This window comes from Lucilia cuprina, chromosome 2, assembly GCF_022045245.1.
Source record: "Lucilia cuprina isolate Lc7/37 chromosome 2, ASM2204524v1, whole genome shotgun sequence".
Lineage (NCBI taxonomy): Eukaryota > Metazoa > Arthropoda > Insecta > Diptera > Calliphoridae > Lucilia > Lucilia cuprina.
The window spans coordinates 6,972,410-6,998,285 of NC_060950.1; the positions used below are offsets into that span (position 1 = coordinate 6,972,410).

At 29.8% G+C, this 25,876-nt stretch overlaps 2 protein-coding genes across 2 annotated transcripts; one reads left to right on the forward strand and one right to left on the reverse strand.

Moving 5' to 3' along the window:
• Positions 1–3,658: 3,658 nt before the first annotated feature.
• Positions 3,659–4,707, forward strand: LOC111681684 (succinate dehydrogenase assembly factor 4, mitochondrial). Its single transcript, XM_023443570.2, has 2 exons — positions 3,659–3,948; positions 4,081–4,707. The coding sequence occupies exons 1-2, from the start codon at positions 3,885–3,887 to the stop codon at positions 4,356–4,358; spliced, it is 342 nt and encodes a 113-aa protein (XP_023299338.1). The 5' UTR covers positions 3,659–3,884; the 3' UTR covers positions 4,359–4,707.
• Positions 4,708–5,502: 795 nt separating this feature from the next.
• Positions 5,503–24,542, reverse strand: LOC111681688 (WW domain-containing oxidoreductase). The gene is made up of 7 exons (XM_023443575.2): positions 24,502–24,542; positions 24,349–24,436; positions 23,777–24,286; positions 23,536–23,715; positions 7,249–7,378; positions 6,576–6,704; positions 5,503–5,907 (listed from the first exon to the last, which is right to left on the reverse strand). Exons 1-7 carry the CDS (start codon positions 24,503–24,505, stop codon positions 5,689–5,691), a joined length of 1,260 nt encoding a protein of 419 aa, XP_023299343.2. The 5' UTR covers positions 24,506–24,542; the 3' UTR covers positions 5,503–5,688.
• Between the last annotated feature and the right edge of the window lie 1,334 nt (positions 24,543–25,876).

Here is a 25,876-nt window from a genome sequence, read left to right on the forward strand (position 1 = left end):
CAGTTCTAGTTCAGTTCTAGTTCAGTTCTAGTTCAGTTCTAGTTCAGTTCTAGTTCAGTTCTAGTTCAGTTCTAGTTCAGTTCTAGTTCAGTTCTAGATCAGTTCTAGGTTAAAATTAACTCAATAAATGTGTATAAATGTGAAACTTTAATACTCCATGTTTAGAAGATTATATGACGAACCAGGCCAATGTAGTGCCTAACATATTCCACTTTGGTGAAATCCAAAAACCAAATAAAAAAATTCTTCAAATATTTTTGAAAAATATTTGCAAATTTGTTGGTTGTTGTTTTTTAGTAGAACTAGTTGTGTGATGCATTCATTCTCTTCACATAAAACACATAAATCTTTAAAATTTATTATTTTAATACGCATTGCGCTTAAAGTTAGTAACTGCTAACGGGAAATAATACTAAACAAAATTTGAAATTTGTTTTAAATACTTAAAAAAATAAAAAAATAAAGAAGGAAAAACATATAAATAACAAAATTTTCTCTTGACAGGCAATTAATAGTTTTGGAATTAAATGTCAACAGATTTGAATTTTTATGAATGCTTATCTTTAACAAACTTAAAACATTTTTAAGTAAAAATTTGGGAAATGATGAACGAATAAATTGGAAAAAAACGAATTATTATACCTTGAAAAAGAAAGTTCACTGATATTGGAAAAATTCATATATGTTTAGTTTTAATGTTACTTGTTTTTTTAGAATTTTTTTAACTTTTTTATAATTATTGTTATATTATTCATTATTTGTGCACTGAAAATTTATATGTTTTTATTTAAATGTAAACTACCGACGACCAAAAAATACTATTTACAATTTTTTTAAATTGATCTTAAGCTTATGCTTGCCATACACGTTAAACTAATAACTGAACTCTTTTTCTTAAAAAAAAATATTTTGAAAAAAAACCAACAACAAATAAAAAACCAACATGCACCTTAAAAATACAATTGACTTTATTTGGAATCCAATAGACCATGAAAATTTGTATTTGTTTGTCTTATCTCTGAGGTAATCGGTAAACTATGTGTAAAGAATCATATACGTTAGTTATATACGTCTTCACCGAATCTTAGTTACCCACCAGTGGAGAAATGAAAATTGATTTTCGGATTTTTATTAATTCTATGCTTTCATCATATATTACAACATCTTTAAGCATTTTTGATCGATATTATTACCAGCAAGCAGATTTGGGAAACAGCACCTCAACAGACAGATGGAAGGACATAGCAAGATAGTTTTAGAATCCTAATAAAGAGCTAGTATAGGAGATTTATATATATTAATACGACCAGTTTTTCGTTACAAACGGAATGATTAAACGATAGGCTTATAAAAACTTAAATAGGTGTCTATACTATTTATTATTGTAGTTTTAAATTAAACGAGTAATTGGCTTGACTACAAAGTTGTATTTTTGATAAAAACTTTTGTAGTTTAAATGCCAGTCACAAGCGACCTCTGCATGTCAATTTTATAATGAATTAATTTTTGTTATTACGAGATGGCAATACTTTTCGATTTGTTTATCACGTACACACACCAGTACTCTAAAAAACAGTGTTGTATTTAAAAAGTCATGAGTTCCCAAACTCTGAGTAAACAATTGTCAAAAGCTAAAACTTCCGAAGCATGTTTATTTTGGGGATTTCAAGTAAAACTTATTTTGCTTGTGATTATTAACTTGATATCAATCAAATGATCATTAGTGACAATTTGATCTTAGCATATCCATATATAGTTCAATTTCTATCGCATATTCTAGAAAACTTCAATCATAACCTTATTATCACGATCTTCAGGATCCAATATAGGATTCTATAAATCGACTTTCGAATAATCGAACAATCGACTTTTTGTCGAAAAATGTCGAAAAGTCGAAGTCGACTATTTTGTTCAAAAAAAGTCGATAACTCGACTATCGTCTATGAAAAAAGTCGAAAAGTCGACTTTGTAAATAAAATTCGAAAAAAGTCGAAAAGTCGAAAAAGTCGTAAAGTCGGAAAGAGTCGATAAAAGTCGAAAAGTTGGAAAAAGTCGGAAAAAATCAAAAAAAAGTCGAAAAGTCGGAAAAAGTCATAAAAATCGGAAAAAGTCGAAAAAAATCGAAAAAAAATCGGAAAAAGACGAAAATAGTCGGAAAAAGTCGAAAAGTCGAAAATAGAAAGAAGTCGAAAAAACTCAAAAAATTGCAACAAATAGAAAAAATATAAATAAAATTTTTTTATTAATAATAAATAATAATAATAATAATAATAATAATAATAATAATAATGTATAAGTCGAAAATTAGAAAAACATCGAAAGAAGTCGAAAAAAATTGGAAAAAGTCGAAAAGTCGGAAAGAGTCGAAAAGTCGGAAAAAGTAGAAAATAGTCGGAAAAAGTCGAAAATAGTCGGAAAAAGTCGAAAATAGTCGGAAAAAGTCCAAAAGTCGAAAAAAGTTGGAAAGTCGAAAAGTCGGTAAAAGTCGAAAAGTCGACTATTTATAAAATATTAAAAGTTGAAAAATCGACTTTTTGATTATTTCACATGGCCCCCATACAACTGTACCCCCGAATAGGACTTGTAAACGTTGTAAACAAACTACAGGTCGCAATTTCGGAGATAATTCAATGAAATTTAGCACATGATCTTCTATGGTACCGTAGACTAAGCCTATTGGTAATGGTTAACATCGGTCCATTATTTTACCTAATACCCATACAACTGAACCTCCCGAATAAAGCTTGTAAACGCTGTAATCAAACTACAAGTCGCAATTTCGGAGATAAGTCAATGAAATTTGGCACAAGATCTTTTATGGTACCGTAGACGAAACTAAACCCGCCAAATATGGCTTTTTAGTTCATAACCAAAACCAAGTTTTATATTTATCTTGTTGAGAATTACATCTGAAGTCATTTTCATACTAAATGGGACTTCCATATAAAACTTCTACTAATTTCTAGAACTTTTATTTTTGTAACCATTTAGGTACCAATTGCCATTTAGGATTAAAATACTTTAACAACTCTGTGCTGATAAAAAATGTAAACAAACACACAGCTGGCAAACACATTTTTTTCATTTTCTCTTTTCAAGCACATTCTGTGGTGGTGGTCTGGCTACAACAACAACAATGAAACGACAAACAACAACCATATGACGAAGTGGAGAACGTGAGCACTGGGAAATAACACCCCACAAAACGTGATTCGATAAAGTAAACAACAAATATAATTGCGAGTAAATTGGGTCGAATGCCGGCAACTGGTGAATACTACTCTACTATGTACTTTCAAGACTTGTGTGTACGTGCATTAAAGGACGTAAACTCAATTTTTCTACATACATATGCAACCTCACAACACATTTCTCTGGACAAGAAGAGACCAAAGTGAATAAGTAAATAAACAATATGTGTATGAAAAAATTAAGTAAATAATACAAAAAACTAGCTGTTTGTTAAAGATAGATTGTGGAAGGAGAGGAAGTGGTGGTTTCTTACTTCTGTTTTTGTTTCACATACATTTTGTGTTTGATTTTCGCGTCTTTTACGAAGTTAACGAATATACACACAAAGAGCATAGCGACACAAGTGGTTGTTGTATGTGCTAGATGAGAGAATAACGAGTATAAAAACACGATGTAGATGAGGAATTGCAATTATTCGTTCGAAAGCAATCAACTGATTAATACGTCAGTCAAAGAAAATCATAAGCAAAGCAAAGAACACAAGAAAAATTGTGTAATTGTCAAATAAGTTAGAATTTAAAAAGATATTTGTGAAAAAATATACCTATATTTTTTTAATTAAAAAAAATTTTGTGCAAAACATTTTAATTTTCTTTAAAAACAATTAAGTATTTTTTAAAAATCTTAACAAAATGAGTCAAATTGTGAATATGGCTAAACAAACCCAACGTTTGGTGCCTCAGATTACTAAACAAGGTAAGTTTCCAAAATAAAAATCAATGGAAAATCTTTTAATTTAGAAAAATCCAAAATAATCAATATTTTTCGTTATTATATTGAGTACACAAATTAATTGCTATTGTTTGTTTGTTATTATTTTACTTACAGTTGCCTGCTTTTCCACCTCCTCCGCTTGCCAGCAAGAATTCAAGGGTGAATTGAAACCCAAAAGTGCCCGTTTCATGGAATTCCAAAAGAAATTGAGAGCCAAGACTCCCTTGGGTAAACTTGATGAATTTTCACGTCATCCCTTCCAAGAAGTCGAACCCTTGAGACCCTGGCCCAACAATGTCAACCCACATACCGGTGAAATTGGTGGCCCTGCTGGTCCTGAACCCACTCGCTATGGTGATTGGGAACGTAAAGGACGCGTTTCCGATTTCTAGTCTAACTCTTAACAACCTTTAGCTTTAAACCATCACCCATACACTAGACATTAGAGGCACTTTTTAACTGTTAGTTTGTACAAACATCCAAGAAAAACAAATTATTAGTATGTAAGCTGGCTGGAGGCTGCTGCTGCTTCTTTTGAGGTTACTATTTCCTATTTAAATTGACCTTTAAAGTATTAGCTGTTAGCTTTTTGCCTTAGGTTAATAATTTTTGCTTGTTTTGTTGTTTTTTTACAACATTTTATTAGACTGTGTACTAAAAAAAAGAAGAAAAAAATTTTGAAAAAAAATTAACTTGAAAATATGAAAAGAAACCAAAAAAAATATATAAAAAAATAAATATTTAAAATTTTATTAAAACAAAAATTTCTATGGCTTTTTATTAAATTTCTGCTAAGGGTAAATTGTTCTTTGGAATACAATTCTGTAGAAAAATTGAAATTCGTATAAAAAAAATAACCATAAATTTTTCCACAACTGTTTCTAATAAGAATTTTGCTGGATCAACATTTTAATCACAAAATAGACATAATTTGGAAAAATTTTCAACGAGAAAAAAGAGAAACAGCTGATTGTTTTTATAAATTAAAACTTCTCTCAAACTCCAAATACAAAAAAAAAATCCCACAAAAAAACTCTTATAAAAGGGAGAGAGAGAGAGGGAAAAAGTGAAAAACATTCTCTTTAACTGATTTAGAAAATAAAATTTTCAAAATTTTTGGAACTTTGGAACAGTGATTTTTGAAATTATTAAGTAATTATTTGAAAATTTTTGATTCTCAAAATATATGAAATCTCTTTTTAAGTAACTTCAGTTTTTTTAGAAATCAAAGATTTTCAAAACTAAAAAATTTGGAAAAAATAATTTGAAAATTAATTTAAACTTTCAAAAATATTGAAATGAACCTTAAAAAAGAATTCGAATTTAAAATTTAATAAAGTAGCTTCTTGCGTAAAATCTCATATTTTTAAAATTATAAAAAAAAAGAATATGAAAATTTTTTGAAAATTAATTATAGAAAATTTTGAAAAATATACTTTTCGAAAGTATAGATAGAATTATTGAAAGGATCTTTAGAAAATTGTTTATAACAAACAAAGGGACTTAACTGCATTTTACTTCGAAAGACATTCAAAATTTTCGCATAACATAAAAACAAGTTTTATTTAATAGTGAAAACAAAACCAAAAACATCACATACATATAATACAATTAAAAATTCAATAAGAACCCGTTTAAAAATCCAACATAATAAAACTTATAAAAGAACAAAACTTACTCCCGTACCACAACAAATGCAATTGCATTTAAACTTTCTTATATTCAATAAAGAAACTCTCCAGTAGTTTGTTTGTTGGCCAATAATGATTCTTTTAAAACGGATAGCATTCCTTCGGAAACCGACCACAGCTGGTTTTGTAGCAATTCGTTTTGTGAAAGTTTGCTGGGCTCACAGAAATAGCAATTATTAAAGTAAAGCCCTGTAAGGCCAGTTAGTTCATTGGCTGTAGCACAATAAATGGTAGTGGCAGCAGCCTGTTGCTACAAATATAACAACAAAAAGAAAAAGAAAGGAAAAATGCGGAAAAAATTACTTACATATTGACAAGACAATGGGAAAGTAGTATTTAATAAGGAATGATGATACAATGATAATTAACATATGGCACAGATTTATTTTGTTGTTTGTGTTGTTTTCAATAAGATAATTCAATTACACAGTTCAACAAAATAACAACTTATACTTTTATAAAGGATTGAGCTGCTCTACATTCGTTTTAAATCTCAGATTAAGGTAACTCAAAGAAGAATTTTAGACAACATGACCAAATTTATAATTAAAGTTCAAAAATTAGATTCAGCTCAATTCTTCAATAAATTACACTGTCGACCTGTGTTAATGGTATAGTTGTTGTTTATATCGATTGCTTTGTTATGTCTTTGCTCTTTATTTGTCATAAAGTAACTTGAATTTGTTCTTGATTGCTATTATTGAAATATAAGTAAATACTTGTGATTTTTCCCCATTCTTTTTGCTTAAAACAATTGTATAAATTAATGTCAATTTTACCAGTAGTAGACTCATCACAAAACAAAAGATCAACAAACAGCAACAATATAACAATGATTTAAATTAATTAAATAACATGAAAATAGCTACAATAACAAAGCATTTTATCATGATTTTGTTAAATGTTAATAATATTTACCAGAGATTTCGTAAATGGTCGTACGATGGCAAATAATAAGCGATAAAACCACCAATTGCGCGATATATTTGAGGAAACTAAATTACCCGGGTGTACGGCAAAAACAGATATACCACGATGCTTCCAGAGCTGGAATAAATAAATAAATAAATAAACAGATAACATTGGTAAATTGGAATATGTCCAGTTTAATTCTAGTTAGATTATAGGTCAGTTCTAGTTTAGTTCTGTTTCAGTTCCAGTTTAGTTGTAGTTAAGTTCAGTTCTAGTTCAGTTCTAGTACAGTTCTAGTTCAGTTCTAGTCCAGTTTTAGTTCAGTTCAAGTTCAGTTCTAGTTCAGTTCTAGTTCAGTTTTAGTTCAGTTCTAGTTCAGTTCTAGTTCAGTTCTAGTTCAGTTCTAGTTCAGTTCTAGTTCAGTTCTAGTTCAGTTCTAGTTCAGTTCTAGTTCAGTTCTAGTTCAGTTCTAGTTCAGTTTTAGTTCAGTTCTAGTTCAGTTCTAGTTCAGTTCTAGTTCAGTTCTAGTTCAGTTCTAGTTCAGTTCTAGTTCAGTTGATCTTAAAAAAGGTCCCATAACCTACAAAATCTTATAAGATTTTCAAAAAAAATCAATATCAATTCAAAATTTTTTTAAATAAAGTTCATTAATCTTTCTCTAGCTCTTGCGATAACTTACCTTAGCTAATTTCGCGGCAAACAAAACATTACACAATTTTGCATTATTATAGGCCGTCATACTCCAGTATTTATCTGGAGGTGGTGATAAATGTTGTGGAGTTAAATTGTCCGTTGGCAATTTGCTAAATCTGTAATAAAACAAGTAGGAAAGTATAGTCGGGCATGGCCGACCATATAATACCCTACACCATGAGTATATTTTTAAAATTTTTACTTTTTATAAAATTTTTATTTTTTGTAAAGAAACTTTTATGTTGAATATTACCATAATTCCAAAATATTTAAGCCATTTATTGATAAAAAAAAAACTAAAATTTCTAAATAAGGCATTATATAGGTCAAATATGGGACGATCCTCGGTAAATTTGGAAAAAGGATATATTTCTAAATAACAGTTAGTTTTGTTGAGTTTCATTGCGATACAAATGGTTACAAGTCAATTTTAGACGTTTAAGTCATTTTTTGAAGGGGGGTTTGTATGGGGGCTAGGGTCAAATATAGGCCTATCCTTACGAAAATATGCAGTATCATTTATACTTATATAAAACTTATTTGTGCCAATTTTTAGAGAGATAGCAGAATATTTGACGTAATTATAGCATAAAAAGTTCAAATCGGGAGGTACGGTTGTATGGGGGCTAGGTGAAATGGACCGATTTCAACCATTTTCAATAGGCTTCGTCCTTGTGCCAAAAAACATGCTTGGTCAAAATTTCATCAAATTATCTTGAAAATTGTACCTTGCGCACAAGGTTTACATGGACAGCCAGCCAGCCGGACAGACGGACGGACGGACATGTCTTAATCGACTCAAAAAATGATTCTGAATCGATCGGTATACTTTAAGGTGGGTATTGGACCAATATTTTTGTATGTTACAAACATCAGCACAAACGTATAATACCCTCCCCACTATAGTGGTGTAGGGTATAAATAGAAATCAAGTTACAACAACTATATGATAAACTCGATTTGCAAAATTTTTGTAAACAGAAAATAAAACGCACTTACAAATATTAATTAAAATCAAATAGCGCCCATAAATACACAAATTATAATAAATTTACATATGAACAAAAAAACAAACTAAAAAACAAGAAATATGTTTGTTTTGCATATAAGAAAATTATATACGCAGTTGAATCACATGCTGACGTTGAGCGTGTGGGTAGGATTTATATATAAAGTCACGTTTTAAAAAGGCCGCTTTGAAAAATTTATGATATAAAAGGGCCTTTAGTTGGAGATGAAATGAACAATAATGTCTGTCGAAATAAAGTAAATAATAAGATCATTCTATAAGATTTCGACAATTCGAAGTAACTTTTGGAATGTTCTAGTAAATCACGTATTAAACAAGATTTATACTAACCACCTTCAAAATCACCACTGACATCATTAACACAATCACGTGACGACATGTTACCCACAACAAAAAATACAAACATTTCTTAAAAATAATCAAAAATCATTTAAATCGTATGGAATCATTAAAACCATAAACAATTTTTTAAATACAATTAGCTTAGTGCATTTTTATACATAAATATAGCTGCTTATCGCATTTAACCATATCTGTTCCGGAATAAACGATTATTAAATCAATAATCGTTCAAAAACATTAAAAATCTTTATTATTATCAATAATCTTAATGCAGTTGTGATCTTTTGTGTGTATAAAAGGCCCCCTTACAAATATTAAAAAGCAATCTTTTGTCCAACTTAAGTAAAAAACAACTTTTTGTTGATTTTTATGCACTAAAGTTTATTTTAAGACGCAGTCAGTCAGCCAAATGAATGTGTGCTCAATTTTATTATTATTATTTGGTCACATCAGTTTTATGTTGAAAACAGATGGAAAGGTATGCAATTATTAACTTTTCTATATGGTTTCTAAAGAAATTATGAACTGAACTTAGACTGAACTAAAACAGGACTAGAATTAAACTAGAACTGAACTAGAACTGAACTAGAACTGAACTAGAACTGAACTAGAACTGAACTAGAATTGAACTAGAATTGAACTAGAGTTGAACTAGAACTGAACTAGAACAGAACTAGAACTGAACTAGAACTGAACTAGAACTGAACTAGAACTGAACTAGAACTGAACTAGAACTGAACTAGAACTGAACTAGAACTGAACTAGAACTGAACTAGAACTGAACTAGAACTGAACTAGAACTGAACTAGAACTGAACTAGAACTGAACTAGAACTGAACTAGAACTGAACTAGAACTGAACTTGAACTGAACTACAACTGAACTAGAACTGAACTAAAACAAGAATGAACTTTCTCCCCTTTACAAGTTAAGTCACGGGACTAATTCCTCACAACTAACTCTTTCAAGACCCTGACCAGTGCAAACATCTACAAGTACATAGGTTGCCCAATAAAACAAAAGCAATGAACACACAATAACATTTTATTAGGCACATGCATGTGAACAGTATCTGGTGCTTTTGAAAAATAAAGGCAGCAGCTAAATTTTAAAAGAAAAAAATGCCGGTTGTGTCTCGTTTAGACGCACGCCTCGCAAGCCTACAACCATCAACAACTTCAACTGGACTTTGGACACAGTGCATTGAATGAAGACAACGTTCAATGTACGCCAATGGAATTCAGTACAGAGATAAAGATACAAATTAAATATTTGCAAATGTATAAGTATGGGTGATGTTTTTGTAATCATAGAAATATAAAATAAAAACAAATTATAGGATGAAAACGGCAATCACAATAAAAAAAGAAGTAAATGATTGAAAAGAAAAAAAAAGTATTTTAAAAAAGTTAATAAATAATTATTAATAATAAATAATAATTAAAGAGAGAATAACGAGTGAAAAACAAAAGACCAGACCGGAATTTATAAAATTTATAAAAACAATCAGTAATTTGGTTAAGCCTGGACTTTGTATCTGTTTTGGGTTTTCAAATATACACACAAATCTGCGAATATGTTTTGTATGAAGAATAGCAAGTTCAAAGCAATTGACGCAGTTTGTATAAAATCACATACATTGACTTAGATTTACACTGTTTCCGATAAAAAGGAAAAACTCAAATATTTTTGTAGTCGATCTATGTCCGTCTGTCTGTGGGTTCCAAGATTACTTGTTTTTCGATTGAGGTAGGCCTATTTGAAAATTAATTTAGTTCGAAAGTATAAATGATACATACCATAGGAAATAGTGTTGCAATATTATTAATCTCTTCTATTGTATTAACAAAACACATTTAAGATTACAAAAAATTTATAGTTATTTTTATAACAATATTTATGAGGTCGTTTCTTGCTTATCAAATTGTATTATAATAGAATATTTATAATAATAATATTTACTTTATTGCAAATGTTTATTAAACAATGTACAATGTAAAAGCCTAACAAGTGTAAATATGTGTATTAATATGCATACTTAATATACTATATATTAACATATTATTATCAATTTTGTAAAACTTGTTCCTTATTTAAATATTTTTTCTCTATTTGTAAAACGTAAAAGTAAATAATATCTAACATAGAATCGAAAATAAAAACAAGTAAGAAATTATAGTCGGACGAGGCCGACCATATAAAACCCTACACCTTTTACAAAAATATAATGTGATTTAGTTGCCATAATAAAGCATTTAAGTTGAATTGTACCTTACCTCAGATATACATACTTAAGCCGTTTATTGTTGAAAAAAAAATTTTAACCATTTAAGTCAAAATTTGTTGGGGGTTTTTTATAGGGGCTAAGGTCATATGAGGACCTCTTATTATGGACTTCGTGAGGGTTGTTGTAACTATACAATTTTTAATCCGGGGGTTCTGTATTTAGGTCCAAGCCAAGAAATTGGGCTACTTCAATAGGGTTAGTCCATAAATCCATTGGGGTAAGTGAAGTAGGGTGGGCTGGACAGTTGAATATGTGGTGGCTATTATGAGGACCCTGTCCACAAGCTTGGCATATATTGGGGACGGCACGGTCTATGCGGGACCAGTAGGCGTTGAGCTTTTTGCTCCATCCCGATCTCAGTAGTGCCAGAGCAACTCTTGTTTTGCGCGGCAGGTTCTTCTCTATTTCTGCTATGGGCGGTAGGCGACCTCCAAGAACGACATTCATGCGGTAACTTGAAACAGCGGTATTGATGTCATCTCTATGAATGTCGTTCAAAGGTGCTGTATACGAAGGGATCCTAAACATAACTTCGTATGCTCTCTTCGTATACGCGAATGTCCTTCCTGACATGCCTCGGGGGAGCATCCAACTGTATGATATTAAAGTTGGGATGACTCCTCCGGTGACATCCCAGGAGGAACTGTTTAGTCAGCATGACATTATGTTCCTTGACCGGGAGCACCTTCATTTCCTCATGTAGATGGTGTTCTGAGGTTATTTGTTATTTCATTCCCCGACAGCCGGTTCTACGTACCGGAATGACCCGAAATTTTTCGGCCAAGAGCTGTCAACCTCAGCAACAACTACACAACTTCGTGAGGGTAATCAAGTCTAGTATAGGACTTGTAATAATTATGAACATAAAATCCCTATTCGCCGGGTTCAGTTGCATAGGAGCTAGGTGAAATAATGGACCGATGTAAACCATTTTCAACAGGCTTCGTCTATACCATAGACAATCATGTGCCAAATTTCATTGAATTATCTACAAAATTGCCACCTGTAGTTTAATAACAAAGTTTACAAGCCTAGTCTGGGGTTCACTTTTATGGGGGGTAGGTAAAATAATGGACCGATGGCATCGTCTATGGTACCATAAAAGATCATGTGCCAAATTTCATTGAATTATCTCCAAAATTGCACCCTGTAGTTTGATTGCAAGGTTCAGTTGTGTGGGGGCTATGTGAAATAATGGACCGATCTTAACCATTTTCAATAGGCTTTGTCCCTAGGACAATAGAAGATCATGTGCCAAATTTTATTGAATTATATTCCAAATTGCGACCTTTAGTTTGATTACAATTACAGACTGACGGACATTGCTAAATCGACTCAAAAAATTAATCTGAGCCGATTGGTATACTTTAAGGTGGGTATAGGACCAATATTTTTGTGCGTTACAAACATCATCACAAACCCAATATACCCTCCTCACTAAAGTGGTGTAGGGTATAACAATATTTATTAGCAGTAAGTAGTAGGGTAAACAAAAAACTGTTGTTTATGTAAACAAATCGTCTGGAATGGCAAAAAATTTCTAATTTTTATTTATTTTTTACAAAATTATGCATAAATTAGCTTAAAAGAATAACAAGTGATTTGAATAAATATTTCTGAATTAAATTCTTATGATGACTTCATATGTTTGTGTATTAAGAAACATTTCAATTTGGAATTGGCGCTTTATTTGTTTACAATTTCAGAATTGTTTGACAACAAATATGATTTTAAAGTTGATTTTTAACATTAAAAGTAAAATAAAGTTGTTTTATTAAAATGGCAATAATAAATGCCAAGTCTCTCAGTGTAAAAAGCCACAAAATCGCTATTTTATCATTTCAAGGTTTTAGAGGTCACTAATTAAATCACTTATGAAATTCACTTTCATAATTATTCTCATTAATTCTCCAGAATTTAAACAAATAGCCCACACATACTGTTCATATGTTTTCTAATACAATTATAGGCTGCACTTTTAATTATATATAGTTCTTAGTATAACAGTATATATTTTATATTTAACAATATGTCATATATGTGTTTAAATTTGTTTATTTATTTCTGGAACAATAGATATTTTTGTATATGACATTCACCTGTCACGTGCTCTTTTTTCATAATTTTTAAACAATTTGTTGCTAATATTTAGAATTATTTCATCAGTTGTATTTTTATTCAGTATATAGGCTTTTCAGTCTAGAAAATGTTATTATGTTAAGAGATTTAAAACAGAAAAATTTCAATAGAAACGATGAATATAAACTTATGCTCCGTCGATCTAGAGGTTCTGAAAGAAGAAAACCTTCTTGTATCCAGCAAAAATAAAACGAAAGAATGACATTTATCATCACTTCAAAAGTAGTAATAAGTGAAATTGTTTAACTTCCAAAAAAGCGATTTTGTCCTAAAAGTATACCAATCGTTTTCTAAGTAGATTAAGTTATGTCCATCCGTCCGTGTGTCTGTTTTTTTCCCCCAAAATCGGTTCAATATTTCTACTAGCCCCCATACAACCGTACCCCCCGAATAAGGCCTTAAGGGTTTATAATTAATATAACCCTTTCACGTATACAAGACACAGGTGTCCGAAGATTTTTTAATTTTTTTTTTCAATTTCGAGCGTTGTTTTGAATTCACAGAAAATTTTGTTATTTTCTAGAATTTGAATGACATCAAATATGCTAAAAAGGATAATATCCTGCGATATCCTTCGAAAACACTTTTTCCATTTTTCATCAAAAATGATCAATACACGTCAAAATAAGATGTTTGGTGAAGTCGTATCCATAAAAAGTCCAGCAGTTTAGTTTTATTCACTTCCTAATTACTTCCAACAAGAAGAACTTAGAAATTGCTTCCTGAAAATGAATTCAGATTTAGGAAATTTGGAATCAAATTAGAAGGACATTCCTCCTATTACAAGTTTGTGATTAAATCATCACATCTTCAGGTCTTTTTCAGTACTTCCACTTCTTTGGAAGTTCTTTTTTAGCTGGGTAAACACAAAAAAGTGTGGCGCTCTGGTCGGGCAACAGTTCTATTTTAGAACACGATATCTATACTAAATTCGAAGATAAATAGTTACAATGGTATATGAAAATCTAATCAGAATTTGATTCTAGTCCCCACATAGAAAATAATGTATAGTCTCCATTAGGATTGTTCTTTTAAAAATCACTCTAGTGCTCCTAAGAAACACTTAAGAGGCACTGAAGAAGCAATTTCAAAACTTTTGGAACCTTTCAAATCTATGGAGAAAAGACAATGCCAGTAGGCCCATTATAAGACGGCTAAACATTTTAATCCTTTCGGCAACTTAATAAGCAAACCAGACATATCAACTGTAAAGCCAACTATTGCTTTACGGATCACAGACGACTCGTTACAAACGCAACTGAAACGAGTACATGTTTGCAAAAAAAAGTTGTTTAAAACTAGTTTTGCCTCATTCGCATTACTATTCAGATTATTACCTTTCTAACTATTTAGTATTTGTTTCGATTAATGCTCTCACTGGAATATGCTTTCCAAAATATTTTCGTTCTTAATCATAGTTCTTTTGGAAACGAATTTAGAAACTGAATAATTTCCATATTTTTTCGAATCACTCTTTATACGATATTAAAAATCTCAGTCCAAATCGAAGTTTCTGTTTAAATTTATTTTAATACCATATTTTATTAAAAATAATGATTCTATCGTAATTTAAGTAATTCCAAATTTTACTATGTACTCCCATCATTATATTGACATTCTTCAAAAAAAGTGTGAATGTCTAATAAGTGTCATACAAATAACGCATTTGTAAAAAAAAATGGAAAAAGTGTTGAAAATAATCTTAATTAAAGTGTTTGCCATATTTCGACATCCGCAACAATACCAAAAATTAATGAATTTTTTCTTTCGTTTTCAATACCTGTCAAATGTATTTTTCGTTTATTTTCAGTTTTATTGTTATTTTTTCATACATTTTCTTCTTTATAATATGAAGTTTGTTAAATGTTTGTATTTTTTACAAATCACGTGATAGTATCGTGATAACGTTTTATGCTCTTGTAAGTAACATGTGTGTGTGTACAAGTTTTTATATTTCTTTATAATTGAACAAATAAAAAAAAATAATGAAAAATGCTTTGCAAGTACTACGCATTACTACGCACATTTTCCAAAAGCATTGTATATATTCGAGAAGAGTAATGAAAACATACACACACACATTATGCATTACGAAATTTTGTAATGCAATCTGTGTGTACGTACAAAATATTGAGTACTTACATACTACGTACAGATACAGTTAGTTTGTGTGCGCGCACATTGTCACTGGATATTGTTTTATGTATGTATTTGTTTATATATGAATACCCAATGTAAACTTATGAATTTTTTTCGATGTTTTTGATAAATATAGAAAGATAAAGAGTATTTTATTAGTTTACATTTTTTTGTTGATCGTTAATTTGGAAAATTTAATACATAGATAGGTACATACTGAAAATTGTGTGTGATTTAAAGTGAAGTGTTATATTTTGGTTATTCCAAATTGTGATAAATGTGTGTGGAATATGTTAATGCATATTTATTTATGAGTGTTTGTACATAGTACATACATACATATTTACATTAGTTGTTTGTTAGTTTACACTCCGGAAAATAGGTTTAGATGACCAATAGCTATTTCCTTATGTTTATGGTTTTAAAATCAGTTCTAGGTCTAGTTCAGTTCTAGTTAAGTTTTAGTTCAGTTCTAATTCAGTTCTAGTTCAGTTCTAGTTCAGTTCTAGTTCAGTTCTAGTTCAGTTCTAGTTCGGTTCTAGTTCAGTTCTAGTTCAGTTCAAGTTCAGTTCTAGTTCAGTTCTAGTTCAAGTCTAGTTCAAGTCTAGTTCAGTTCTAGTTCAGTTCTAGTTCAGTTCTAGTTCAGTTCTAGTTCAGTTCTAGTTCAGTTCTAGTTCAGTTCTAGTTCTAGTTCAGTTCTAGTTCAGTTTTAGTTCAGTTTAATGCATATTCTCCTAATATTATATTGTATTTAAGAATTTAATGAATTTCCAGTTGGAATATTCTTGCAGATTCGACCTGGATGAATAAGCTTTCTTATTAGAAAAACTGTGGGGCAATATTTGGAATTTTAGAAGTCATTGTCCTTATTTCGTTTTAATTCATTTCTTGATTTTGGCTGATAAGCTCTTGAGATTATAAAATCTTTATCAAGATCATTTTGGAAAGTTACTAGTTGTAACTTGGAATTTGGCAAAAAAGAAACATTTTCAAAAACATTACATTCATTGTTAGGAGTATATGAATGATGTTTAATTGGACTGAAACAGTACAAAGGATTACTTTAGATTTAAAACTAACAAATGCATTTAAATAGATGATAGTTACATCAGGTACAGACATATTTTTTATGTTGTCTTAATAAAAACAAAAAGCAGACACATTCGAATGTCAATGTGTGTAGGCTTAAACATACATAAATTATGTATTAAAATACGACATACAAACATAAAAGTACAACGCAATTGTTTATTTTTCAACTTTATATATATATATATTTTTTTTTTTTGGATTTCGATAGAAAGATGTATGAGTATTTTTATTTGGAAGAGAACGTTTGTTCCACATAAACAAACACAGCACCAAATATGTTTGCTGTTTAATGTTGTACATCTACTTGGAGAAACGTTGTATTTCTCACGTAGCTCCACCACCAAGTGTTGTGTACTTAGTTGTATGGTCATTTTTATGGTGGTGGTGCGGATGGCAATGTTGCTCTTGAATTATAATTCATACAGAAACAGCAAACAAAATATAAACAAAGTACAATATAAGAAACAATATTTTGTATATATTTATTAACCATTCTGTTTAATAAATATATAACTATGTATATAATGTACAATGTACATGTAGATAAAAATGTTATGTATCATTCCACCCTTTTTATTGCTATTTCTTTTGTTATTTCTTGTTATGTTACTTAAATAACAAGATTCACATCTTTCGCTTTATACACAACAAATTTGATTTTTTTTTTTTGGCTAACAAAACAAACTCAAAAGTTTGTTACCAAAGCATTTTTTTCTTTCCAAAGAAATCTAAAACAATAAGACAGCAAATCAACATCGTCATCGATCGCAAATTGTTTGCGGGTTCGTTGAAAGATGCACGTACGCCAAGTGTGCTAAACTGTATTTTTCACAAAACGAAACAACAACTTTTGTCAATTCTGCGAAAAATACATATAAACAATTAATTTTAAAAAAACTGAAAGCTAAAAAACCATTTAGCTACTATATTACTGTACGGTTAGCTGTCGAGATATTGTTTAAATTTTACTGACCTATGATAATATACTCACTCGCATAGCGTTAATATAAAATAATGAAACGTGAATGAATTAGTCATCATCGGCACTTTGGCACACTAGACAACAAGTTTATGACTTTCATTGCTGAAAACATTTATTCATTCATTCTTAAGACAAGTGCTAAATATATACGGTATGATATCAGGAGTTTATTTTTTGCATTTTTTGGACTTTGATAATGATAAGAAAATCTATGCAACAAAAATAAATAAGACCATTTTACCCAAAAGGCGGATTCAAGTAGAAGTAGGATCTATTTTTGAAATTTGCCAAACACCTTTGATAACTAGACTAGACTATATGGACTAAACTGTAGACTAGACTAATCTAGACTAGAGACTAAAGACTAGACTATAGACAAGACTATAGACTGGACTATAGACTAGACTATAGACAAGACTATAGACTGGACTATAGACTAGACTATAGACAAGACTATAGACAAGACTATAGACTGGACTATAGACTAGACTATAGACAAGACTATAGACAAGACTATAGACTGGACTATAGACTGGACTATAGACTAGACTATAGACTAGACTATAGACTAGACTATAGACTAGACTATAGACTAGACTATAGACTAGACTATAGAATGATTTACTACCATAATTTTACATCTATGATGGGAAACTATAATAAAACAAGTAAGAATGTTATAGTCGGTCAAGCCCGACTATAACACCACAATGTATTTCGCGGAATAATTAGTTTCCTTCTAAGTTTTTAATTAAATATTTTAAAATTAAAAAGTACTTAAGCCCTCACGCCACGCCACGGCTTATTCCAAGGGAGAGTAAATATTTTATTTCACATATTCGATGTCTGTAAAAAAAAATATATTTAAGGTTAAATATAAAATTTAAGCAATTATTAAACTTTATCGTTTCAAGGCTAGTATAAAACTTGGTTTGGCAGGTTTTTGTCCAGATACGAGTGTATTAAACACAATTATGGACTTAAATGCCCTATTAGGCGGGTTCAGTTATATGGGGGCTAGGTTAAATAATGGACCGATGTAAACCATTTGCAAAAGGCTTCGTCTCTGGTACAATAGAAGATCGAGTGCCAAATTTTATTGAATTATCTTCAAAATTGCGATCTGTTGTTTGATTACAAGGTTTACAAGCCCTATTCAGGGGTTCAGTTGTATGGGGGCTAGGAGAAATAATAGACCGATCTTAACCATTTTCAATAGGCTTCGTCCCTGGGACAATATAAGATTATGTACCAAATTTCATTGAATTATCTTAAAAATTGCGACCTGTAGTTTGATTACAAGGTTTACATGGACGGACGGACAGACGGACGGACATCGCTAAATCGACTCAGAAAATGATTCTAAGCCGATTGGTATACTTTAGGGTGGGTATAGGACCAATATTATTGTGCGTTACAAACATCAGCACAAACCCAATATACCCTCCCCACTAAAGTGGTGTAGGGTATAACTAGCGAGTAAACCGATGACTGTATTTAAACATTGTTTGCCTCCATATACTAAGAAATTAGTAGTTATTGGTCACTCGTCATTTAGAAGCCTTATAGAGCACTTCTTGTTGTACATAAAAATATCAAATAAAGAAAGACAATTCTTCTCCTTTTATAAAAACTAGTAATCCTTTGAGTTTTATTCATTTTTGTGTATTTTTATTGAACCATGGATTGACGCCGAAACAGGCGTTAAAAGTCCAAACTAAAATTATACACTAGAAATGGTACAAGATCTATTAGTAGTTATTGGTCGCTCGTCATTTATAGGCCTTATAGAGCAATCCTTGCTGTACATTCCATCATAAAGAAAAATATCAAATAAAGGAAAACAATATTTCTCCTTTTATAAAAACTAGCAATCGTTTGTGTTTTATTAATTTTTATTTATTTCCATTGAACCACGAATTGACGCCGAAAGTCCAAACTAAATTAATATACCAGAAATGGTACAAGATATATTAGCAGTTAGTTATTGGTCATTTAGAAACCTTACAGAGCACTTCTTGTTGTACATTCCATCATAAGGAAAATTACCAAATAAAGGAAGACAATTCTTCTCATTTTATAAAAACTAGTAGTACTTTGTGTTTTATTCATTTTTGTGTATTTTCATTGAACTAAAGTAATACACCAGAAAAGCTACAAGATATATTAGATGTAATAAAATTCCCTATTCAAGTGATTTGTGTCTTCTAATTTTTATAATTCTTGTTATAAATATTTAAGATATTATTGATGAATAAATGATTATTTCAGACTCGAGTTCAAGTAATACCTGGGACAGAAAAATTTTTAAATAGTAAATGATATTTTTATAGAATACAGAAAAATTTATTTTTAGACACAAGCAAAATGGAATGCATTTTCGGGCCGACTAGAGCTCCTCTACACTTGTAAACATCATCTTTTTAACTCACATGTTTGAAAAAATGGAATCCTTTTATCCCATTTAATTAAATTTTATTATGGAGAGTAATATCGAAGTTTACGATTTTTTTCAGTGGTGTGTATTCTTATTTACCATTACTATTTGTTATCGCTTTAGCCATCCGAAATTAAGGAAATTCATTTAAAAAAAATATATATTTTTTAATTTATATACAAAATCTATAGCTCAAAATAATAGTATTCCATTAAATTGAAATATTTTTAAAATAAAAACAAAACAAGGACTATCACCGAAAATATTTGTAATTAATGTGTAGCAATACAACATCAGTTATTTCTGTCAAGATTTTACTTAAAATTTGGCTGTATGAGCCGCCTCCAGAACTTAATGCCTTTTTAACAACGGCTTTGAGGGACTTGATGAAGCATGTCATGGCCGATTACCAACAAATATGCAGTAATTTATTCAGAGTCCCTTAAGAGACGTAATACGAAACCGTCATTATATAAAATTTGTTTTTTGGAAATATTAGAATATATCTTGGGCTAATTTTTTTACTTACAACTTTTGGTCTTCTGTTCCATTCTAAAGTTTATTATGTTATCCCCAAAGTATAACAAGTAGTCCGACTCTTTGACAGCAGTACCTAACTCTAAGCATGTGTTAGTGAAAAAGTACCTAACTCTAAATATGTGTTAGTAACAAAAATGTATATGTATTGGTGCATTATAAACAGAGTTTTATAAAAAAATTACAATTTTAAATTTGTTCGAATTTTCAATACCAAAAATTAAAACTCTGTAAAGTAATATTCAACAACAACAAAAATAAAATGTCAATAATTAGAAAAAAATAAATTTTTCTAGTTTAAGAAAGTTAAAAAAATTTTTGTATGAAAAGTGAAATAAAATTATTTAAAAAAAATATAAATTTTGTGTGCACAACCGTAAATTTGCGTAAAATCCTTAAAAGTGGCCAAAAGAGTAAGTTAAACATTTGAGTGTTTTGACAAGTTTAAATTTCTCACAAGAGAGTCGAATTTACACGACACTCGTAGATGTGAGAGAGTAATTTCCTGTATATGAGAGTCGGACTACTTGTTATACTTTGGTTATACCCTTTTTGTCAAGACCTATTATGAATCATTCCTATTTAGTGTTTATAAAAAACCGACTTTTGAAGAAGCCGGTTTGTCGGTTAACGAAAAATTGGTCATTCATAGAAAACCGGTTTGTCGATTAACCGAGAACAAAAAAAATGTACGGAAATCTATTAAATATACTTATATTTAATTGGATGATATTTTGCGAAATATTATGAATTGCTAAATAAGATATTTGCACTTTTTAGTTTAGCTATGTACAGTAATATATCATAAGATACTTTCTTATGATATATTACTGTACTTATACAGATCTGAAGCTGCAATTGTGTAGTTATGTACATACATGGAAGTAGTCATAGGAAGGATAAATTGACGTTGCAATACATATATGATACTATTTATGTATGTACTAAATATGAGAAATATAATAACAATATTTGTAAAAATCTGCAATCTTTGCAATCTTTTCCGAAATTGGTCTCAAAACTTCCGTTTTAGAGAGCTTATAGCGGAAAAAATAATTGTAATTTTTGTTACAGTATTTCTTGTCCATAAAACGACTATTGAAATTGTAAATCTTTATTTAATATACATAAAATCTTTTTAACATATCCCAACTTTTGTGTAACACGAATAATATTTAAAATTTTGTATACAAAATTTTAAAAATGTGATTTTTTGTCAAAAAAAATATACATTTTTGTACTAAAAATTAAAATTTTTTAAAACCGATTAATCGAGACATTAAAAACGGAAATCGATTTTATCTAAAAACCAGTTCATAAAAAACCGAAATATGCAAAAAAACCGGGTAACCGGTTTATAAACACAATTCCTATTATACCACTTCTTTGAAAGTTGGTTAAAGCTTTATACTTTCGATTAATGAATTTCTAAAATATTTTCTGAATTCATTTAGATCTAAAAACATAGTTAGACTTCGTATTCTGGTATTAAAAATGCATTCATGTTAAAAACCACCTATAAATGAGTTATTTCGTAACCTTTTTGACTATGTATATGCTTTATGGTGTAACATTAAATTTTTTCAAAAATATTTTTGCAAATTGGTCTGAACTAATTGAATATTGTTAATTAGTTTTAGTTTTACTATTTTGGGACGCTCTAATGGTATTAATTTTAAAACATTACCATAAGCGTTTATCATTTTTTTATAAAATTTTTTGTTTTTATGAAAGATTTAAAAAATACTTTATCAAGTATTCAAATAATCATTTAATGAAATAAAGTTCGAGATATCTTCATAATTTACGAGATATTTGAACAGATGCCAGATTTTGTAGATCCTGACTTTTTCATACAGGATTTTTAATGAAATAATCGTTAATTGTATTTAAAATTACGTTAAATAGAATGGATTTGTGTAATCCTTTTAATATTTACTACAAATAATAAAAAATAATCTAACTTAGATTAGAAAATATGAATACCGTACTCCTATTTTTTGAAGATTGCAATCGGATATGAATTGGATATTTCAAAAAAATTAATAACAAAAAAATTAAGCTATTAAATTTACATCGTGAAAAATATTGAATTTCCGTAAATGTCTCCCTTTAAAAACTATCAACTAATCTCGTATTATGTGTATAGTTTATTCAAATATATACAAAATTCACATAATAACTTATACATTAGACACATGTAGGGCCTGTTCCTCTAAATGCGAACGAACAATTACCTACTTTCTAGTTTTATATCGAAAACAACAAATAAATTCGAAAAATTGTTATTGTTAATATAAAGTGAACAGAGGAGCAGGCAGTTAATGTAGTGTTTTGAGTGGAGGATGAACAACATTTTTGGTACATTTTGGTTCTCCAAATAGTGTTTTGAGTGGAGGATGAACAACATTTTTGGTACATTTTGGTTCTCCAAATAGTACTTTTAGAAAAGATATACTTTTTCTGCTTGAGTTGTACTATTATTTTAAAATTTACGTAAAAATAAAAGACAGAAACAAGGGGCGACCAAATGATACACTGATCTAGTAGTACTTTTTTGTGTAAAAATTCCACATTTTATCCTTTTACATATATTTTTTGTACTTTGGTATTTTAATATTTCTTGGTGTTTGGGTTGCGAGAATACTGGATATACATGTGTACTAGATTTACATAAAATAATTACTAACTTAAAATAATTAATAGAACTACAGAAACTTAGGAAATTCCTGCAAATAATACCTATAATGCAAATATTAAAAATTAAATAATTTAATACATATTGGACATATACATATGTATGTATGTATGTATATCTACATACATATGTGAAAATTTTTTAATTACATACAACATATATGAATAACATTTTTAGTCTAGTCTATAGTCTAGTCTATAGTCTAGTCTATAGTCTAGTCTATAGTCTAGTCTATAGTCTGGTCTATAGTCTAGTCTATAGTCTAGTCTACAGTCTAGTCTACAGTCTAGTCTATAGTCTAGTCTATAGTCAAGTCTAGTTTAGTCTCTTCTATAGTCTAGTCTATAGTGTAGTCTATACACCAGTCTATAGACTAGTCTATTATCTAGTCTATAGTCTAGTCTTTAGTCCAGTTATCATTCTAGTTTATAGTTTAGTCTATAGTTTAGTCTGTAATATAGTCTATATTCTAGTCTATAGTCTAGTCTATTGTCTAGTCTATAATCTAGTCTATAGTGTGGTCTATAGACTAGTTTAGTCAGTATAGAACAGCAGTCTATTACATATTTAGTTTCGTATTAATTAACCTACCTGTGCGACTCTGATGACAGCGCTACAATACGAGTCGTATGATCGAATAAAGACTCCAACTGAAGTGTAATATAAAAATGTGATAAATGACTAACTTGGAATGTAGTTTCAATGCCATTTTCGGTTACCGAATAGGGTAAAGCAAATACCCCAGCATTTAAGATTAAATAATCGATGTGTCTGTAAAGTAAATACAAGTTCAACATTTATACAAAACATATATAAATCTTACACAACTTACTTAACACTATTCTTGACATTCGCCACAAACTGGCAAACCGATTTAAATGAAGCCAAATCCAACTCCAACCACCTCAAACGATTACGACAAGCAGGCCGTTCTTTAACAATACGTTCGATAGCCATTTCAGTTGAAGTACGACTACGGCAGGCAAATATCACTTCACAACCATGAAATGCCAGCGAGCGAGCTGTCTCATAGCCAATGCCACAATTTGAACCCGTTATCACTGCTAGACGACCATGTAAGTCCTTGCCATGAAGAATTTGCAAAGCAGTTGTGCTACCATCAAAACGTTGTCTAACCTGGGCAATATTCATGGGTGGCTCCTCGGCGGCAAAGGCCAAGCGTGGATCTATATTTGTTGTTTGTTGGGTCAAATTGTTGTAAAATATATGTTTTTTAGTGTTCTCATCATAGCGCTTCTCCCAACCAATAGGTAGTTCACGATTTAAACGTTTAGTGCGTCCGGTACGGGGATGTGTCATTTGGGTGGTTTTAGTTTGTTGGCTGGAAATACAAATTTAAATATTATTATTTGTTCAAATGTTATGATGTATGAGTAGTCCTACTTGACATAGCATACAAAACCCTCATCGGTGGCTTGTTCCTCCCAGCCGGGTGGCAATTCATCTTCACTATCAGAATCGGGCATAAAACCTACAAGTTTTCTCTATTTAATTTTAGTTTATAACACAACAGGTGTAATTAAAATTTATACTTACTCATTTTCTTTAATTATTTTTATTAATTTTAATCGCAAAAACAATAAAACAAATACTTTTAAAAGTATTAAAAACAATTGTTTTTAATTGCAATTTTTGCAAAAGGTGTTGTTAATTGAGTTTTTTTAAGGTTGATGATATAGCGATTTTAGAAACAGTTTACGGGTAAAACGTAGCGGTTTACTTGTTTTGCTAATATTGAAAAATTGTGTTCATAAATTTAAACGGTATTTTTTTTAACAGAACTTTTGAAAGAAAAAATCGCTACTTTTGGAAAAATATTAAAATCGATATACAAATGAAATTAAATAAACAGTGTTCAATTATTTATTTATTGTATTATTTTTTATTTTATTTATTTATTTAATGCTAGCGAAAAACCACAATACCATTGTTGATAGGGTTCTATAGTTGAAACGAAAAGTCGACTTTTCGACTTCTAATATTTTATAAATAGTCGACTTTTCGACTTTTCAACTTTCCGACTTGCTTTGACTTTTCGACTTTTTCCGACTTTTCGGCTTTTTTTACTTTTTCCGACTTTTCGACTATTTTCCACTTTTTTCGACTTTTTCGAATTTTTTCCGACTATTTTCGACTTTTTCCGACCAGAGTTAAAAATTTATAAAGTTGCCAGAAGCGTAAATTTATAATGTCGCCATTTAACATTATATTATTATTTATTATTATTATTATTATTATTATTATTATTATTAATAAAAAAAATATTTATATTTTTTCTATTTGTTGCAATTTTTGAGTTTTTTCGACTTCTTTCGACTATTTTCGCCTTTTTCCGACTTTTTTCGAGTTTTCGACTTTTTTCAACTATCCGACCTTCCGACTTTTTGACTTTTTCGACTTTTATTTACAAAGTCGACTTCACAGGCGATAGTCGAGTTATCGACTTTTTTGGAACAAAATAGACGACTTCGCCTTTTCGACTTTTTTCGACAAAAAGTCGATTGTTCGATTATTCGAAAGTCGATTTATAGAACCCTAATTGTTGACATAACTTAAAAATTCGGGACTAATTCAACTCTATTTTTAACCTTAGTTATTTATATTACATTTATGCTCTGTTATTTATAGTGCAATACAAAAGTGAAGAAAAATAAAATACCAGGGTTACAATTCAATTTCGTTATAGTAAATTGAGTACGATTATATTTTTAGTTTCTTCGTTAACTTACTTTTTAAGACCAAAACGAAAAGCGCTGTTTTTGAAGTTTTAACTTCGAAAAAAAAAACATAATTTTTAAACCAACAATTAATACAAATTGACAAGTTGACAAAATGTCTAACTTGATTTTAGTGTGGATGAAAAATGCGTTCATATCGCTCTTTTAGTTTTTAACTCAACATTATCGCTTAA

Bases quoted from the DNA above. Each gene is read 5' to 3' on its own strand.
- LOC111681684 (XM_023443570.2), top strand. From the start codon at position 3,885: ATGAGTCAAATTGTGAATATGGCTAAACAAACCCAACGTTTGGTGCCT. The intron at 3,949-4,080 runs GTAAGTTTCCAA...TTTTACTTACAG, and splicing joins GCCTCAGATTACTAAACAAG to TTGCCTGCTTTTCCACCTCC.
- LOC111681688 (XM_023443575.2), bottom strand. The intron at 7,379-23,535 runs GTAGGTTAATTA...GTTTTATTACAG, and splicing joins CTGTCATCAGAGTCGCACAG to ATTTAGCAAATTGCCAACGG. The intron at 5,908-6,575 runs GTAAATATTATT...TTATATTTGTAG, and splicing joins GACCATTTACGAAATCTCTG to CAACAGGCTGCTGCCACTAC.